This window comes from Antechinus flavipes, chromosome 2, assembly GCF_016432865.1.
Source record: "Antechinus flavipes isolate AdamAnt ecotype Samford, QLD, Australia chromosome 2, AdamAnt_v2, whole genome shotgun sequence".
NCBI lineage: Eukaryota > Metazoa > Chordata > Mammalia > Dasyuromorphia > Dasyuridae > Antechinus > Antechinus flavipes.
In genome coordinates, this window is record NC_067399.1 from 258,148,061 (window position 1) to 258,168,519 (window position 20,459).

The window sequence follows — 20,459 nt, forward strand, 5'->3', positions numbered from 1 at the left end:
TGGCCTTCCTGACCATAGTATTCTATCCACTGTTCAACCTAGCTGATTGTCACCTAATACATGCTAAATGGTTAATAACTGCTTTGTGACTTACTTGATGTTAGAGTTGCCCTACTATAAATATAAGTGAATAACTTTGGTGAACTGAAATTCTGAAATGTTTGGCTTTCCTAAATGTTTTCTAGTTCTCAGAATCTTTCAGGATAGAAAAGGCAGCCAAATCTAGAATGTTCAGATAAGTGAAACATTATTGCTTGATAGAAAATTATAAAACTGTTTAATATATTTAATGTTTACCACTATGCTTCTATGCCCTTAGCTTTATACAAGTATTTTGACTTAAATATCTTGTGAGTAAATGATATGTCATAACCTCATTGCATACATTCAATTTCACAGTATCAACAAATTAGAGGAGGTAAGTGCTTGTAGTTCCAGAAATGTATGGCTACTAAAAAACACATTTCAAGTTTCTGGGCACCCTGTAGTCTCAATGGCTCTAGTTGAAACACAAAATTTCAGCAACATTACAGATGCAAGTTCCTCCATCAACTATGCCCCCAAAGTCCACAGGCTTTTTAAAAAGATATAGTGTTCAACTGAGAGGATGGCCAAATAAACTACAGCAATTGATAATGGAATATTATTGTACTGTAAGAAATGATGAAAATATGAATATTTAGAAACCTGGAAAGGCATTATGGATTTAGACAAATGAAATAAACACAACCAGGTCAACAACAAAATGATATAAATATTGAGAATTATAACTAAAATTGAATGCTGTGAAATAATGATTAAGCTTATTAATCCCTCCAAAAGACATGTGATCAGACAGCCTTTTTGCAGATTCTTTGCAGGGATAAGAGATGGATGTAGAATACTTCAAATAATCAAAAATGTCTATGATATACTGGTTGGTTTATATGATTTTTTCCTTGCTTCTAAAAATTTTTCATTAATGGCTCTCTGAGAAAAAGTGCACAAGGAGTATAATGGGAAAAATAAGTAATGCAAAAACCAGGAACAATAAGCAAAATTTTATTTTTTAGACATGTAGCTTTAATGTGTCTCTATACACAAGGAAATTCTGTCAGAGGGCCAACCTCTAATTTATAATGGGAATAACCATTCTATTATTAGCAATGCAAAATCCCCAACATCCTCTTCTCAGTTTTTCCTGAGGATGTCAAAATCTTCAGGGAATAAAAATGAAAAAGGTAGAGTGGACAGTTCGTTCTTCATCCCAATTGCAAAACATCTATTTCTAAAGACTCCAGCTGTTGGAATCTTCACAAACTGCTAACTCATTAGAGTTGATAGATTATTGATCTGATCTTACAAGAAGATGTTTGGGGCCAGAACCTGAAACAAGGTACTAAGTAGAACTAATTAATACAATGCTTGTGTTTCTACCTTTATTCATTGGAGTTCACAAGTATGGGAGATTCACAAGGTTAACTGTGTGACTTTGTGAATTCACACCTCCCTTGAAGCTCTTAAGACCAGAGAGCACTATGGGAGAAAACCCACAATCCCTCTCTCTTGTATCCCACAATCCCTCTCTCTTGTATCCCACAATTCTTCTCTCTCGTATAAAAGAAACAGACAGAGTCTCTCAGACAGATTTCAGCAGAATTACGCCAAAAGCCCTCTCTCCGAGGCAAGAGAGATCTATTCCATTTTCCACTTGGCTGGCTGGGCTGAAGGACTATCCTTTGGATTTGGAGACATTCGGAGGGAGCTCTTGGAACCAAAAGGCTAAAGGACAAACCTTTGGATTTGGAGACATTTGGAGGGAGCTCTTGGAACCAAGCAGAGAAATAGGCCTCTAAGAATCTAGCTATCTGGGCCCAAGGAAAGAGACAAGACTTGGAAGGAGAAATAAACATTTGTATTTTTACCACCTGGCTGCATTTGGGGTAATTATTGATCTGAACTGATACTAAGGCTGCCTCCAGAAAACCTCCCTGAGAAACCTGTTCTCCCCCAGAGAGAATCATTATTATATTATTTTAAAGAAAAAGAACACCACAGCTAGCACTTCTTTTCACACCTCTGGTAGAAAGAGACATGTCACACAATAAATCTTTACTATAAATTCATCACTCCATCTAACTTTGTTCTCCTGATTCTTCATTTCTATTTTGGTCCATTTTCTTCTCTTGTGAAGCTAGGTGGTATAATGTATGGAATACTGGACTAGGAATCAGTGGCACAAGTCTGACATTCAGGAGAAACTGGAACTTGCTATATAGATCTGAATATTCTGTACAGAGACAATAATGAAACCCATGGGAGGTGATAAGATCATGGAGAGAGAATATATACAGAAGAGGGAGGACTAAGAGAACTGAGCCCATGACCTATGTCTAAAAGATCAACTACAAATCCATGTTATCCATGTATAACATATATTAGATTACTTGCTACCTAGGGGAGAGAGTAAGAAGAAGGAGGGAAAATTTGGAAGACAAGGCTATGCAAAAATCAATGTTGAAACCGTGCATATATTTTGAAAATTAAAAGTTTTAATAATAAGTAAATAAATAAAATTCATGTTATCTATCCTCGACTGAGATCTCTTTGCTATAAGCAATCTTTTTGTTAATTTCTAACTCTCTTTATGGGGCAAGAGCTGATTCTGTAATTGCACTAGTATAGGTAATTCTCTAATAAGAAAAATTCTTGTACCAATACAAGTTTATTCACTATGTCTTACAATACTATCATAAAGAATTACCTGGAAGATTGAAAGTTTAAATGACTTGCCTGGGATGACACATTCAGTGTTAGCATTAAGATTTGAACCTAGGTGTTCTTGGCTCTGAGACAGGTTAGCTTATCTATAATGACATTCTGCCTCTTGGGTTTCCCACAGTAGTATATTTAAAACTCTACTCTAGCTGCTACCTACAAGCTACTTTTTTTTTTTTAAAAAACATGTTAAAATATATGTTAAATCCAATATATGTGTGTGTGTGTGTGTGTGTATATATATATATTTATACAATTATTTTGCTGCACAAGAAAAATCAGATCAAAAAGGAAAAAAAATGAGAAAGAACAACAAAATGCAAGCAACCAACAATAGAAAGAGTGAAAATGCTCTGTTGTGACCCACACTCAATTCTCACAGTCTTCTCTCTGGGCACAGATAACTCCCTTCATCACAAGATCATTGCAACTGACCTCAATCATCTCATTGTTGAAAAGACTCATGTCCATCAGAACTGATCATCATATAATCTTGTTGTTGCCATGTATAATGATCTCCTGGTTCTGCTTATTTTACTTAGCATCAGTTCATGTAAGTCTCTCCAGTCCTTTCTCAAATCATTCTGCTGGTCATTTCTTACAGAACAATAATATTCAATAACATTTATGTGCCATAACTTATTCAGCCATTCTCCAATTGATGGGCATCCACTCAGTTTCCAGTTTCTTGCCACTACAAAAAGGGCTGCCACAAACATTCTTGCATACACAGGTCCCTTTCCCTTCTTTAATATCTCTTTGGGATATAAGCCCAGTAATAACACTGCTGGGTCAAAGGATATGTACAGTTTGATAACTTTTTGGGCATAGTTCCAAATTGCTCTCCAGAATGGCTGGATCTGTTCACAATTCCACCAACAGTGTATCAGTGTCCCAGTTTTCCCATATTCCCTCCAACATTCATCATTATCTTTTCCTGTCACCTTATTCAATCTGAGAGGTATGTAGTGGTATCTCAGAGTTGTGTTAATTTGCATTTTTCTGCATTTCCAAAAGCTGGGATCTTTGAGTTTATCAAACACTAGATTGTTATAGTTACTGACTATTTTGGACTGTGAACCTAACCTACTCCACTGACCTATTTCTTAGCCAGTACTGTATGGTTTTGATGACCACTGTACAAGCTACTTTCTTAACTGATGACTAACCTCTTAATTTACTGAGAAGGTAGAGATCATTAGATATGAGTTCCCCTTTCTTCTGCTTTACTCCTTAAACATTTTTTGTACCTTCCCTCATCCTCTTCTTCTTCGTTCTATACTCAGAAGGTAAGGAGACTTTTAGGCCAGGGATAGAGAGTAGTATAGAAGGCAGAGCCTAAGGTTAGGAGTCAGGATGACCAGAGAATTCCAAACTGGCCTCACATACCTACCAGCTGGCCAACTCACTTAACCTCTATATGCTTCTGCTTCCTCAAGGGTAAAACAGAGATAATAATATTACCTTTCTCCCTAGAATTATCATGAAGATCAAATGAGATAATATCTATATGAATAAATGCTTCTTGTTTCCTTCCTAAGTCTAACCACCTTAATTATGCCCTTGGTCTCCATCATCTTTTCCTATCTGAGAGCTGGCCCACCAACTATTCTTTATCATCTTTAGTCTTTCTCTTTATCATGTCTCCTTCTCCTAGAAACATATTCTTTGAGAAATAAATTTTTCATTTTGCTATTCCCTTCAACCATTAATCTCTCTCTCCTATGTTCACACTAAATTTCTAAAAGAATGTCTATAGTTGTTGCCTACTCCTCAACCACTTGTAATCTACCTTCTGATGACATCAATAAATTGTTCTCCCAAAGGTCACTAGTGATTTTTTATATTTGATGGCCTATACTCTGACTTTATCCTCCTTGAACTTACTTTCTGCAGGTTTTTATACGAAGGATAACTAGCTATAACTTGGATACTGGCTCTTCTCTTGGTCTCTCTCATATTACTTTTCTCCTAATCTTTCTATTGTCTCCAGCTACTTCATAGTATTCTCTTATAGTGAATGGCATGTCATTATTAAGTCTCCTGAGTGTGGAAAACTTTAAATAATTTGTTTTGGGGTCTGTTATTCTACATGCTTCCTTTTGTTTACTTCAACAAATCTCGTGAATTCAATTACCACCTCTATGAAGAATTACCAAATCTATATATTCAGTTCTAATCTTACTGCCTCCATTTCCTCTCCTCATCATTTTTTCCTAGATGAAATAAAAATGTTCTCCAAAATTACCAATTATCTAATTGCCAAGCTAGATGATCTCTGATCCTCATATTTCTTGACCTCTTTGCGATTTGTGACACTATTAACCAACTTACCTTCCTAGATATTCCATTTTTTGATTTTTCCTCCCTACTTATCTGTCTTCAGATTACCTATCTGACCATCCTTCAGAATCTGGATTATCATTCATATTATGTAGTCTTCTCTGATCATTCTAACTTTTTGTTGTTGTTGTTCTTCAAACTGTAACATTTTAGTGATAGAAGTGAACTAGAAAACCAGTTAGTCCAAACTATTCTCAAAAGAATCTCCTCTACAATACACCTTTATAAAATAGTCATCTGGCCCCTGCTTGACCTACTACTTCCAAGGCAGCCCATTCCACTCTGAAACAACTCCAGTAACAAATTAAATTTGCTTCCATACCATTTTCATCCATTGATCCTGATTCTTCCCTCTGGAGCTGAACAGGATTAATCACTCTTTCATATTACAACCCTTCAAATATCTGATAACAATTGTGATCCCTCTGAATCAACTCTTCTTCAAACTAAACATCTCAGAAGCAGGGCTCTTCCATGTCCTGGATGACCATTCTCTGGGCATATCAGCTGAAACTAAACTGAAATATCCCAAGAAGGAAAAAAATACTCCAGAGATTCAGTTTTATCATATCAGAATAAAGTTCTATGAAAATAATCTGCCTTAGTGCATACTGAAATGCACTTTAGTTTTGGTTGTTGTATTACTCTATTAATTCAATCCACTAAAATCCCCAATTCAACTTAAGAACAGTTATTGAACATCTAATGTATATAAAATATTAGTACAGAAAAGGACTGTCTTTTTACTTCTTATATTCCTAACACTTAACATTCCCAGTACTGTACCATATGTTTAATAAAGCTTTAATGACTGTTAGAGAGGAATGAAATGGATTCAAAAATTAAATACTCTAATGGGAAAAAGTGTACAAAGTAGTTATGAAGAAGGAAACTGATCTAAGTCTTGGGATCTCAAAAAGGGCCTCATCATGGTACTGAGCTGATTAGGAGCAAATTAAGGGTTTCAACAGTCAATCAATCAACAATCATTTTACTAAGCACTCACTGTGCTCAACATAAGAGATACAAAGAAAAGGACCAAAAAGACCTTGTCCTCAAAGTGCTTGCAACCTAATGGAGGAGAAATCTCTAAATAATTAAATACCTAAGAGAGATATACAAAGGAGCTTGAAGATATTCTCAAAGGGGAAGTTCCTGGTAGTTAGGAGAATGGAGAAACGCCTCAAGTAAAAGATGATAGTTCAAATATCATCTTTTACTAGAGGCGTTTCTCCATTCTCCTAACTCAGAACTCAGAACTCAGAGGACTTAGAAGAAAGTAAGAAGAGAAAAAGTAGTATCACCATAAAAATAGCTTTCTCAAGGAGTTTAACCACAAAGAATAACTATGAGACCATAGTTACAAAGAATGGAAGGATCAAGTAAGGGTTTTGTTTTGTTTTGTAAATAGTATTTTTTCCCAAAAATTACATGTAAAGATAGTTTTCAATGTGTTGTTTTTTTTTTTTGGCTGAAGCAACTGACTACTAAGTGCTTCTGACTAAGTGACTGACGTACCCAGGGTCACACAGTGTTAAGTGTCTGAGGCCACATTTGAACTCAGATCCAACTGACTTCAGGGCTAGTCCTCTATTCACTTCATCCCGTAGCTGCCACCCCTCAATGTTTATTTTTTATAAGATTTTGAATTCCAAATTTTTTCTCTCCCTCTCCTTTCCCTCCCTCCCTAAGATAGCAAGCAATCTGATAGAGATTATACATGTATAATCATGTGAAATATATTTCTGCATAAATCATGATGTGAAAGAAGAAACAGACCAAAAAAGGAAAACTCATGAAAAAAAAGTGAAATTTATATGCTTTGATCTACATTCATAACCCATAATTCTTTCTCTGGATGTGGAAAACATTTTCCATCATAAGTTCAGGTAAAGGGTTTTTTGTTTGTTTTGCTGAGGCAACTGGGGTTAAATGACTTGCCCAGGGTCACACAGCTAGGAAGTGTTAAGTGTCTGAGACCACATTTGAACTCAGGTCTTCCTGACTTCAGGACTGTTGTTCTATCCACTGCACCACCTAGCTGCCCCCACAAGTAAAATTGTTTTTTTTTTTTTTTTTTTTTTTTTTTTAAGAAGGTAGAGAGGTACAGAAACAAATTATTCCAAGGACAGGAGAAAGTATGTGCAAAGTTATAGCGGCAGGAAACAAGATGTCATGTCTGAGGAATAGTTAAGCAGGCAATTTTTACTAGAACAGAGACTGCATGAGAGGAAATGATGTGAATAACTAGGAAATAAAAGTTGGACCCACAGCATGAAGGCCTTTAAATGTCAACTGTTTCAATGTTATATCAGAGACATTAGGGAGTTATTAAAACTTCCTGTGCCGAGGAGCCAAGATGGCGGAGCAGGCACACATGACTCTCTAAACTCCTCTCATTCCTCTCATAACCAACTATTTAATCCAGCCTCAAAAATAGCTCTTCACTGCTTAAATTCATGAAGATTAGAAGCACTACAATTTACCAACCAAAGTCAATCCGGAAGCTCACCAGGAAAGGTTTGTCCTGAGGGGCCAGGAACAGACTAGCACAAGCAGCAAGAGACTAGTGTCCTGAGCAGATGGGGGTGGGTGGGGGTGGGGGTGGGGGGTGTTGATCTCTGTGGCTAGAGAAGTTATAGAGACGACTCTGCTATAGGCTAACTGCTCTGCCTTGACTACAAAGCAGTAAGCTGGCAGAGAGATTAAAGCCTGAAACAGAGGGTCCTCTAAAAAATGCCAGAACCTGACCAGATCTGGCTGTAACCTCTCAAACCCGGAAGAGACTCAGGCAGACTTTAACAGAGCCCTGCAGCCACATCCTGCAGTTCGGGGCTTTTGCAGGAGCAGTTACTAATCTGCACGGCAGGGGGGTACAGCCTGGGCAGCCTCTAATCTGCAGAGTGGGGTACTCGGCCCGGGGCAATAGAACTTCCCCAGTTGACTGTGCTTCCCGGGACTTCCGGTCCCTGCAAATGGTCCCTGCAAATCCATTCACTGCTCAACTGCTAATACCCACAGCCCCAGGGCAGTCGTTATCCCACACAGGGGATTTTTTTGCAGGGCACTTTCCCAGCTCTGCCCTGCAGGCCTGAGTTACTCCCAGGTGGGGAACTCTTTCCCAGAGCACTCCAGTACCTCGCTGCTTTTTGTAGCTGGCTAGCAGGACAGTTACCCATCCATACACCTTTCACTGCTCTGCAGAGAAAGCTGGTAACCTCCTAGCTCTGAACGCAGACCCTACAGATTCTAACAAAATGAGTAAAAAAATCAAAAGAACGATTGATAGTTTTTATGCAGAAAGAGAACAGCTTTTCAACCCTGAAGAGACTAATAGCTGACAGTCTCCAGACAATTGTTGGTCTCCAATACAAAAGGCTCCCCTAGAAGACACTATTAAAAACCTTAAAAGAGAGCTAGAAGAGAAATGGGGAAAGGAAAGAGAAGCTATGCAAGAGAGCAACAACTTCCTGAAATGCAAATTGGAAAAGATAAAAAACTCCCAAGAAGTGCAGGGAAACAGAATTTGCAAATTGGAAAAAGAAAATAACTCACTAAAAAAAAAAAAAAATTAGTGAAATGGAAAAAAATTCCATAGAGCAAAACAACTCAATTGAACATATACAAAAAGAAGTTTAAAAAAAAGCTAATGAAGAAAATAACTCACTAAAAATCAAAACTGAACAAATAGAAATGACTGATTCATTGAGACATCAAGAATCAGTCAAGCAAAGCCAAAAAAATGAAAAATTGGAAAAAAAATGTCAAATATTTACTTGGAAAAACAACAGACCTGGAAAATAAATCTAGGAGAGAGAACCTGAGGATCATTGGACTACCCGAAAATTATGATGAAAAAAAGAGCCTAGATACTATTTTACAGGAAATCATCAAAGAGAACTGCCTAGAAGTAATAGAACCAGAAGGGAAAATAGGTGTTGAAAGAATTCATCCAACACCTTCTGAAAAAGACCTTAAACTAAAGACTCCAAGGAATATTGTGGCCAAAATTCAGAATTTTCAGACTAAAGAAAAAATTTTACAAGCAGCCAGGAAAAACAGTTCAAGTACCGAGATGCCACAATAAGGTTCACCCAAGATTTGGCTGCCTCAACATTAAAGGATTGAAGGGCATGGAATCAGATATTCCAAAAGGCAAAAGAGCTTGGAATGCAGCCAAGAATAAACTACCCAGCTAAGCTGAGTATTTTTTTTCCATGGAAGAAGATGAACACTTAATGAAATAGAGAAATTCCATCTGTTTCTAAGGAAAAAAAACAGACAAACAAAAAATTTGATCTCCAACAACAGGACTCAAGAGAAGTAGAAACAGGTAAAATGAACTCTTGAGAACTGTATTTCTGTTATGGATATACATAAAAACCATATGTATAATTTGATTTTACCGATATAACATAATAAAGGGAAGTAGAAATGGAAAGGGGATAGTGTCAGAAAAAGGGAAGAGGGGAGATAAAAAGAGGGAAACTACATACGACGATGAGGCAAAGGCAACCTATCATATCTGAGGGAACTTAGGGAAGGGGAGGAACATTTGTGTGAATCCTACTCTCATCAGAGTTGGCTCAAGGAGGAAATAATTGACATATTTGTTTTACAGAGATTCTTCTCTTACTTCATTAAAAAGTGGGAGAGGAAAAGGGAGAAGGAAAAAGAGTAATAAGGGAAGGGTACAAGAAGGGGGAAGGGATTCAAAGGGAGGAGGGAGGGATACTAAAGAGGGAGAGCTGTGTGACGTAAGTGGGAACAATAAGTTTAATACTAGGGAAGAAGGGAAGGAGGGCAAGAAAAAGAAAAGTATAATCTGGGGATATTAGGATGGCAGGATATACAGAATTAGTAATTTAGTAAATGTGAATGGGATGAACTCTCCCATAAAGAAGAGGCGGATAGCAGACTGAATCAAAAGTCAGAACCCTACAATCTGTTGTTTACAGGAAACACATTTAAAACAGGGAGATACATACAGAGTAAAGGTAAAAGGTTGGAGCCTAATCTATTATGCTTCAGATGAAGTCAAAAAAGCAAGGGTAACCATCTTTATCTCAGATCAAGCAAAAAGCAAAGACTGATCTAATTAAAAGAGATAAGGAAGGAAACTATATCTTGCTAAAGGGTACTATAGACATTGAAGCAATATCAGTATTAAACATATATGCACCAAGTGATAGAGCAGCTAACTTCCTAAAGGAGAAGTGAAGAGAGTTGAGAGAAGAAATAGACAGCAAAACTGTAACAGTGGGAGATCTCAATCTTGCACTCTCAGATTTAAATAAATCAAATCATAAAACAAATAAGAAAGAAATTAAAGAGGTAAATAGAATATTAGAAAAATTAGGTATGATAGATCTCTGGAGAAAACTGAATGGTGACAGAAAGAAGTATACTTTCTTCTCAGCAGTTCATGGAGCCTACACAAAAATTGACCATATATTAGGACATAAAGACCTCAAAATTAAATGCAGAAAGGCAGAAAGAGTAAATGCTTTCTTTTCAGATCACAATGCAATAAAAACTACATTCAACAAAAAGTTAGGTGTAAATAGACCAAAAAGTAATTGGAAACTAAATAATCTCATCTTAAAGAATGATTGGGTGAAACAGCAAATTATAGACACAATTAATAATGTCACTCAAGATAATGACAATGGTGAGACATCATACCAAAATTTATGGGATGCAGCCAAAGAGGTAATAAGGGGAAATTTTATATCCTTAGAGGCTTACTTGAATAAAATAGAGAAATAAAAGATCAATGAATTGGGCCTGCAAATTAAAAGGCTAGAAAAAGACCAAATTAAAAACCCCCAATCAATTACTAAACTTGAAATTCTAAAATTAAAAGGAGAAATTAATAATACAGAAAATAAAAAAAAAACTATTGAATTAATAAATAAAACTAAAAGTTGGTTTTATGAAAAAAACCAATAAAATTGATAAGCCTTGGGTAAATCTGATTAGAAAAAGGAGAGAGGGAAATCAAATTAGTAGTCTTAAAAATGAAAAGGGAGAACTTTCCAATGATGAAGAGGAAATTAAAGAAATAATAAGGGGTTACTTTGCCCAACTTTATGCCAATAAATTTGATAACCTAAGTGAAATGGATAACTACCTCCAAAAATATAGGCTTCCCAGATTATCAGAGGAAGAAGTAAATTGCTTAAATAGTCCCATTTCAGAAAAAGAAATAGAACAAGCTATCAATCAACTCCCTAAAAAAAAATCCCCGGGACCAGATGGATTCACATGTGAATTCTACCAAACATTCAAAGAACAATTAGCCCCAATGCTTTATAAACTATTTGAAAAAATAGGGATTGAAGGAGTCCTACCAAACTCCTTTTCAAAAACAGACATGGTACTGATACCTAAACCAGGTAGGTTGAAAACAGAGAAAGAAAATTACAGACCAATCTCCCTAATGAATATTATGCTAAAATCTTAAATAAGATATTAGCAAAAAGACTACAGAAAATCATCCTCAGAATAATTCACCACGATCAAGTAGGATTTATACCAGGAATGCAGGGCTGCTTCAATATTAGGAAAACTATCAGTATAATTGGCCATATTAATAATCAAATTAACAAAAAACCATATGATCATCTCAACAGATGCAGAAAAAGCATTTGATAAAATCCAACATCCATTCCTATTAAAAACTCTTGAGAGTATAGGAATAAAGGGACTTTTCCTTAAAATAAGCAGTAGCATCTATTTAAAACCAGCAGTAAGCATCATATGTAATGGGGACAAACTGCAACGATTCCCAATAAGATCAGGAATGAAACAAGGTTGCCCACTATCACCATTACTGTTTAATATTGTTTTAGAAATGCTAGCTTTGGCAATAAGAGGTGAGAAAGAGATTAAAGGAATAAGAAGAAGCAACGAGGAAACCAAATTATCATTCTTTGCTGATGATATGATGGTATACTTAGAGAATCCCAACCAGAAGATCATTATATACCTCAACAACGATATTGTTTGAGGATATATTCTGATGGAAGTGGATCTCTTCGATAAAGAGATTTAATTCAGATCAAAGATGGACAGAAGCAGCTATACCCAAAAAAAGAACATTGGGAAATGAATATAAACTGCTTGCATTTTTGTTTTTCTTCCCGGGTTATTTCTACCTTCTGAATTCAATTCTCCCTGTGCAACAAGAAAACTGTTCAGCTCTGCACACATATATTGTATCTAGGATATACTGTAACCTATTCAACATGTAAAGGACAGCTTGCCATCTAGGGGAGGGGGTGGAGGGAGGGAGGGGAAAAATCGGAACAGAAGTGAGTACAAGGGAAAATGCTGTAAAAAAAATTACCCTGGCATGGGTTCTATCAATAAAAAGTTATTAAAAAAAAAAAAAAAGAGAGAGAGAACCCCAGAGACTCTACAAAAGTTATTAGAAACAATCCACACCTTTGGCAAAGTTGCAGGATACAAAATAATCTATTTATTTAGCGCTATACCAATCAGACTCCCAAAAAACTACTCTGATGACCTAGAAAAAATAACAACAAAGTTCATATGGAAAAACAAAAGGTCAAGAATTTCAAGGGAATTAATGAAAAAAAAATCAAATGAAGGTGGCCTCGCTGTACCAGATCTAAAATTATATTATAAAGCAGCAGTTACAAAAACCATCTGATATTGGCTAAGAAATAGACTAGTTGATCAATGGAATAGGTTAGGTTCAAAGGACAAAACAGCCAATAACTTTAATAATATAGTGTTTGACAAACCCAAAGACACCAGTTTCTGAGATAAGAATGCATTATTTGACAAAAATTGCTGGGAAAATTGGAAATTAGTATGGCAGAAACTAGGCAATGACCCACACTTAACACCGTACACCAAGATAAGGTCAAAATGGGTTCATGACCTAGGCATAAAGAATGAGACTATAAATAAATTGGAAGAGCATAGGATAGTTTACCTCGCAGACCTGTGGAAGAGGGAGGAATTTATGACCAAAGAAGAACTAGAGATCACTATTGACCACAACATAGAAAATTTTGATTATATCAAATTGAAAAGTTTTTGTACAAACAAAACAAATGCAGACAAGATTAAAAAGGAAACAATAAACTGGGAAAACATTTTTACAATCAAAGGTTCTGATAAAGGCCTCATTTCCAAAATATATAGAGAATTGACTCTAATATATAAAAAATCAAACCATTCTCCAATTGATAAATGGTCAAAGGATATGAACAGACAATTCTCAGATGAAGAAATTGAAACTATTTATAGACATATGAAAATATGCTCCAAATCATTATTAATCAGAGAAATGCAAATTAAGACAACGTTGAGATACCACTTACACACCTGTTAGATTGGCTAGAATGACAGGGAAAGATAATGTGGAATGTTGGAGGGGATGTGGGAAAACAGGGACACTGATACATTGTTGGTGGAATTGTGAACACATCCAGCCATTCTGGAGAGCAATTTGGAACTATGCTCAAAAAGTTATCAAACTGTACATACCCTTTGATCCAGCAGTGTTTCTACTGGGCTTATACTCCAAAGAGATACTAAAGAAGGGAAAGGGACCTGTATGTGCCAAAATGTTTGTGGCAGCCCTGTTTGTAGTGGTTAGAAGCTAGAAAATGAATGGATGCCCATCAATTGGAGAATGGTTGAGTAAATTGTGGTATATGAATGTTATGGAATATTATTATTCTGTAAGGAATGACCAGCAGGATGAATACAGAGAGGACTGGTGAGACTTACATGAACTGATGCTAAGTGAAACGAGCAGAACCAGGAGATCATTATATACCTCAACAACGATACTATTTGAGGATGTATTCTGATGGAAGTGGCTCTCTTCGATAAAGAGAGCTTTAATTGATCAAAGATGGACAGAAGCAGCTACACCCAAAGAAAGAACACTGGGAAATGAATATAAACTGCTTGCATTTTTGTTTTTCTTCCTGGGTTATTTATACCTTCTGAATTCAATTCTCCCTGTGCAACAAGAAAACTGTTCAGCTCTGCACACATATATTGTATGTAGGTTATACTGTAACCTATTCAACATGTAAAGGACAGCTTGCCATCTAGGGGAGGGAGTGGAGGGAGGGAGGGGAAAAATCGGAACAGAAGTGAGTACAAGGGAAAATGCTGTAAAAAATTACCCTGGCATGGGTTCTATCAATAAAAAGTTATTTTAAAATTAAAAAAAAAAAAAAAAAAGGAAAATTAATTTGCCAGCTATGTAGAGGTAAGACTGAAGTTGAATGAAGGAACTAACTGGGAGACTCTTACACAATAGTTTAAGTGAGAGATGATAAAATACTGAATTCGGGTGGTTTAGAAGATAAATGAGAAAAAGGAAAGTATATGAGCAATGTGGAGGCAAAATTAAGTCACGGCATAGGAATGAAGTGTATATGAAGAGTTAAACTATAATTAAGTTTATATTATTGGATTCAAATCTACAAATCTGTTAAGTATATGATCTATTCTTTTATTCAAGTAAACACCAAATGACCAAAAATAAATCTCTGGGCCATTCCAATGGACACCTTCTTCTAAGATAAGAAAACATTAATGGTAGGTAATTCTTTGAATATTATTCACAGAGTACTTTTTGGACCTTTCCTTTGCTTTCCTCACTTTCTTCCTTGTCAACCTACTCTCCTCCCATAAGCTACTCCTCTACCCCACTTTAACTATGTATAAAGATGGTAATACCTCTAAACTTGCCATGCTAAGCCAAAATGAACCACCTCCATGTTCAAAACTTCTGAAAACCCCTTATCACATAATCTATTGGTCTTTTACTTCTCCCTCTGCCTTTCAATTGAGAATATAATCCAATTGAGAAAATCAAACTGACTCTGGTTCCCTTTTGTAACTGATTGTATTCTATATCACAACCAACATTTTATATAAATACCTAAAGTCCCATTCCTTTGTCTTTAAATTCAGAAGTTTAAAAATTCAGCTTTCCTATCCTGACCATCTTTCCTTTTTAAATTAAGTTTAAAAAAAAGATATTTATCTTTCCTTGAAACAAACAAAAAAGTCAAAATAATTTCAGTATACCCTACCCCAAAATTTATAATGTTGTTATAACCAAGAACATGTTACTCTCAGTAATGTCAATAGTCAACTCAGAAGTTTGGTCTTAAACATCACATACTTTTGCTAATAAACAATTTTGTATAGAGTACTTAAGGTTTGTAAATAAGATTTCCTCACAACTCCTCTCTGATGATGGTGCAACTATTATTATTCCTATTTCATAAACATGAAAATTCAGGCTTTAAGAATCTCAGTAACTGGCTCATAATCATGTAGCTAATATGTGCCTGAGACAGAATATGAAATCAGGTGTCCTAATATCAAGTCCAGATCTACGTATTGTATCACAATATCTCTCAGGTGGTTCCTTGGGGGGAAAAAAAAAAAAAAACTTGCTCCAAGAATTCTCAAGTGTCCCCAGATGACAGTAAGGTCAGATCATCTCCCAAAATTAATTAAATAATTAATTACTTGATTGGCTAATTAAGACGGAGTAAGCATATTTGAATTTGAATTTGAGCTGGAAATTCAGGTGCCCACAAAGAGCCAATTGTTTAAAAAAATCACTTCCAGCAAAGGTGTGATGTGCTCTGCAAAATTAAAGCATAATAACAAAATATCATAGCTGCTAATGATAATGTCAAATATAGAGCTAATAGAAGAAATCAAAACCATGTATAAAGAGGATGAGGTATTATAACCTTTCTTATCATCCTGTCTATTGAAGGAGTTATCCAGATTATGCTTTTTGGTGAACCTACGGAAGGTAAGCATAATCTCATATTTTTAATCAATTATATAAGGGATTACTTTCTCTATATAACAGTCCATCGATGACCAAATGTAATATACTAAGCTAGACAGTAATATCCCAGGACTATTTCTATCTGAATATCATTGAAAAGATGGAATAAGATAATTAAAAAGAATAATCAGCCACTACATAAGTTTCATCTCAAGATATTCTCATTAACTCTCTCATTTATCCTAAAGACTTACTGCTAGCACTTAGACTAAAACTTCCTAAAAGAGATCACCAACTGACCTAATCATGAGCTCACTATGAGCCGTTTGTAGTCAAATATTATAGCATTATAGAAAAATCCACAGCTTTATTTAACAACTCTCTGATTTCACTATTGGGGGAAAGGACATCCTATTTTATGTATTTTTCTGCTAAGATTGTGAGGGAAATCAAACTAATAGTGAGTTCAGTGCTAAGATCTCAATTCATGTGCTTTATTCATCTGGCACATGTGAGAATAACTACTGCAACCCAAATAATAATTGTTATTTGGCTGAAATGCCTAGCATTGCCAGATTTGCTAAAGATTTAAGAAAAGTGATAATACCAATCTGTTAAATTAAAAGAGTTAAATTAAAGGCATCTATGTAGCACCTTTCAGCTTTTAATGTATGATCCTATGAATCAAAGAAGTATCAGGACAGTGGTTAATCAGCTGATTCACATTTCAAAGGACAATACATGGATATAAACTTTGGAAATAATTTCTAATACCAAGCCTATGGCTGAAATGAATAGCAATACACCTCAAATAATTTTAAGATACTTCAATAGCTACCAAATATCCTTTTTCCCCCCCATTAGATCAATTTCTCTTTCTATCTTCCCAGTAATTAAATACTTTCTTCTCTTCACCCTATTTTCCCTTCTTTCAACTGTCCATATTACAGAAATGAAGCATATCTTAAAACTTATTCTTCAATTATGGAATAAAGCTTCATGTTCCTTGTTCATAACTTAACAATCAAATGAATTTAATCTTTAAACAAGATTTAAATTAAATCTTAAAACTATAGCTACCTTTTGCTTAGTTAATAATAATAATAATAATAATAATAATAATAATAATAAATAGCTTTTAATGAAGAAAAAAAAGGTCCAACAGGATGATTTCAGAAAGGCCTGGAGAGACTTACACAAACTGATGCTGAGTAAAACAAGCAGGGCCAGGAGATCATTATATACTTCAACAACAATACTATATGATGATCAATTCTGATGGACCTGGCCATCTTCAGCAATGAGATGAACCAAATCAGTTCCAATGGAGCAGTAATGAAATTAACCAGCTACACCCAGCGAAAGAACTCTGGGAGATGACTAAGAACCATTAAAATTGAATTCCCAATCCCTATATTTTTGCCTGCCTGCATTTTGGATTTCCTTCACAGGCTAATTGTAAAATATTTCAGAGTCCAATTCTTTTTGTACAGCAAAATAATGGTTTGGACATGTACACTTATTTTGTATTTAATTAACACTTTAATATATTTAACATCTACTGGTCATCCTGCCATCTGGGGAGTGGGTGGGGATAAAGAGGGGAACAAAAGGTTTGGCAATTGTCAATGCTGTAAAATTACCCATGCATAAAACTTGTAAATAAAAAGCTATTTAAAAAAAAGAAAAGGAAAAAAAAGGTCCATTTTTTTTCATTTTCTTCACTGTACCTTGTTTACATTTCAATAAAAAGATATTGAAATATAAGAATAAGAAGAAAAGATAGAAAACTACTAAATAGGTCAAACAAATATTCTTTGTCTCTGCAAACCTACTCTTAGGTTTATATTTTTAAAGAGATCAGAAATAAGAAAAAAAGACTGTAGTCTCATATATCATCTAATACAAACCCCTCATTTTGCAGATGAGGAAATCAAGGTTCAAAGAAGTATAGTAATTTGCTCAAGATCATAAAAGCAGAAGGTATCTGAAGTAGAATATGAACTCAAGTTCTCTGGCTTCAGAACTAATGCTGCATCCATGATAAAATATTCATAAGCTGTACAATTTGTGTTTGAAGAAATAAAATCCCAACACATATAAACCTATAAACAATTATTGGAGAAAATGTACTATTTATATTATATTAAAAAAGTGAAATAGTGTTATTCTTCAAGAAATGACAAACATGATGTATACAAAGACATATGGAAAGATTTAATAATGCAATGCAGAACAACAAAATCAAAACCAAAAAGGACGATAAACCTATCACTTTTACCCATCAGGAGCTGGAATACTTTTTATGGTGTCAAAGTAGCAGAAGCAAAATATATGCCAAATGACTAGAGAATGGCTTATAAATGTAGTTTATGAATGTAATGTAATGTTATTATTGTGCAATAAGAAAGCAAAAAAAAATTGAAAAATGCAGGGAAATGTGATCAGATTTGTATAAACTGATAGAGTGAAGTAGAACCAGGAACATGTAGAATGACTATTGTAATGTAAAAGAAAAAAAAATTAAATTAAATTCAAATGTTAAACAACAATTAATCTGATTCCCCAGAGAAAACATGAGGAACTTTATCTTCCTTCTTTTACATCAATTAAACTAAAACAAAAATAAGGCTGTACTGGGTGAAAGAAAATTCTACTATATGAGGTAGAAAGTTTTTATCTTGGAGGCAAAGTAACAATGTATATGTTTTGGACTGATCTTTACCTAGACAATAGTCCCTGAACTGCCCTGAAACACACTACCTTGTTGTCCAGATCAAAGAGATAGGAATCTTCTTCCCGAACGTCAGCTTCTGAATCAGAAATCAGCTCTCCAACATATCTATAAAATAGAAGTAAAATATGACAATAAGAGGCGTATGCCCGTTAATGACAAATATCAAGTCAACCCTTGAGTTAGATTACTAAAACTAGATGATCGCAAGATTTGCTATCCTCAGAACCATGTCTGCCAGCACCTTATTAAAAAAAACAAATGACTGAAGACCCTTTCAGGAAGAGCATGAAACAACAATCAAACTCTTTGGACATTTTATATACAATTCCCTCACAAAAGCATTCTCTATTTTCCATAAAAACAATGTGCAAATTAGTGTTTTTCAAAAACAAAAGTGAATCTGTCAAATGTGTTCAACAGTGAATGCAACACTTTATTTAATATGTAATTAGGTCAAATTTTTTGAGTTGGTTTTTTGTATTAGTTGACAAGGGTCAGATTTAAGACCAACAGTACCAGTCAGCAGGGGCTCAGATGAGTTATAACATCACATTTCAAGTTGCATTTGAATGTGAAGAAAAAATTCAGTCATGTGGAATACACCAAAAAATCAGTTATATATCAGCATAGCCTTCATATTTAGTAAGTGGTACACAAAAATTGATCTCTAAAGACATCTACAACTTTTACCAAATTAGAATATTAAACGTCAGAATCACTTGAAATCTTCAACATTAAAACTTTTTTTAAATTGTTTTGTTTAATTCCTTAAGGAAGTAAATTAATAAATTTTTATGACTGACAAATAAATATAAGTGGTGTGAATCAAGCACAAAGGAAACAAAAGACAAGTTAAGTAAAAGAAACACAAAGATGCCCAATGTAGAAAATAATCTAGTTTTTAATTATTAGATTCTTAAGTACATTAACTGATAGAAAAACAAACCGCAATTGCATTGAATGAATGCATTAGCTCCAAGTATGAAATCTAAGAGTATCCCAAAAGTCGTAGTGGAGCTACTAAAATGTAAAACTGCACTAAATGCTTTAGAACAACCTGTATACAAGCAGAATATGTTGGCAAAATAAGAAAATTTTGTCATACAAAAAAATGTTTTTTAATTAACTTTCTCAAAAATTATACTTTTAACACTTTTTATAAAAGGACTGCTTGTTATGGGTTACATAAAGGATTGCCAAGCACAAAACACTCCCATTCCATAGGAATGTTAGTGCAACCTACAGTTACTGATATACTGAAATTACACTGGGTGAATAACATATGAAACAACTTTAAATGGTTCCAAACTGCAAATAATACCCATAGGCCTAAAGATCTTTTTGATCAATCAAGTAAAAAAACTAAACTCTTTCCAGTTTGCATTACAAGTGGATAAAGCAATAAATATAATTAAAGTTGTTCATTTAATTATATATTCATGTATGTTAAATGAATGGCATACCCATAAATTATATATGGATGATAAGCTGTTGAAATATTTGTTTCTTTTGTTATTTTGCAAATCAAGGACAATAGTCACATCAAGAAAAAAAAAGTCAATGTAATTGACAAATGTTTTGATGTTTAATGACAATGTGACAGATACTAGATGCTATACTGATGGAATTTAGTTGGCATATAAGGCATTAAACATTTATTAAGCACCTTCTATGTGCCAGACAATGTGCTAAGTAGGAGGAGCAAAAAAAGAATCAAGAGTTCCTGTATTCAAGTACTTCACAATCAAATTGGGGAGGGAGAGAGAGAAAGGTAATAGAGTTAACAAATATGTAGAAACAAGCTATATA

The 20,459-nt window shown here is 34.7% G+C and overlaps 1 protein-coding gene across 9 annotated transcripts in view; it reads right to left on the reverse strand.

The window, feature by feature from the left end:
- EHMT1 (euchromatic histone lysine methyltransferase 1) overlaps positions 1-20,459 on the reverse strand; it is a 281,129-nt gene that overhangs the window by 29,511 nt on the left and 231,159 nt on the right. For all 9 annotated transcript variants that reach the window (XM_051976841.1, XM_051976843.1, XM_051976840.1 and 6 more), the window contains one exon: positions 18,677-18,755. In XM_051976841.1, coding sequence (XP_051832801.1) covers positions 18,677-18,755 — 79 coding nt within the window. The remainder of the gene's footprint in view (positions 1-18,676; positions 18,756-20,459) is intronic.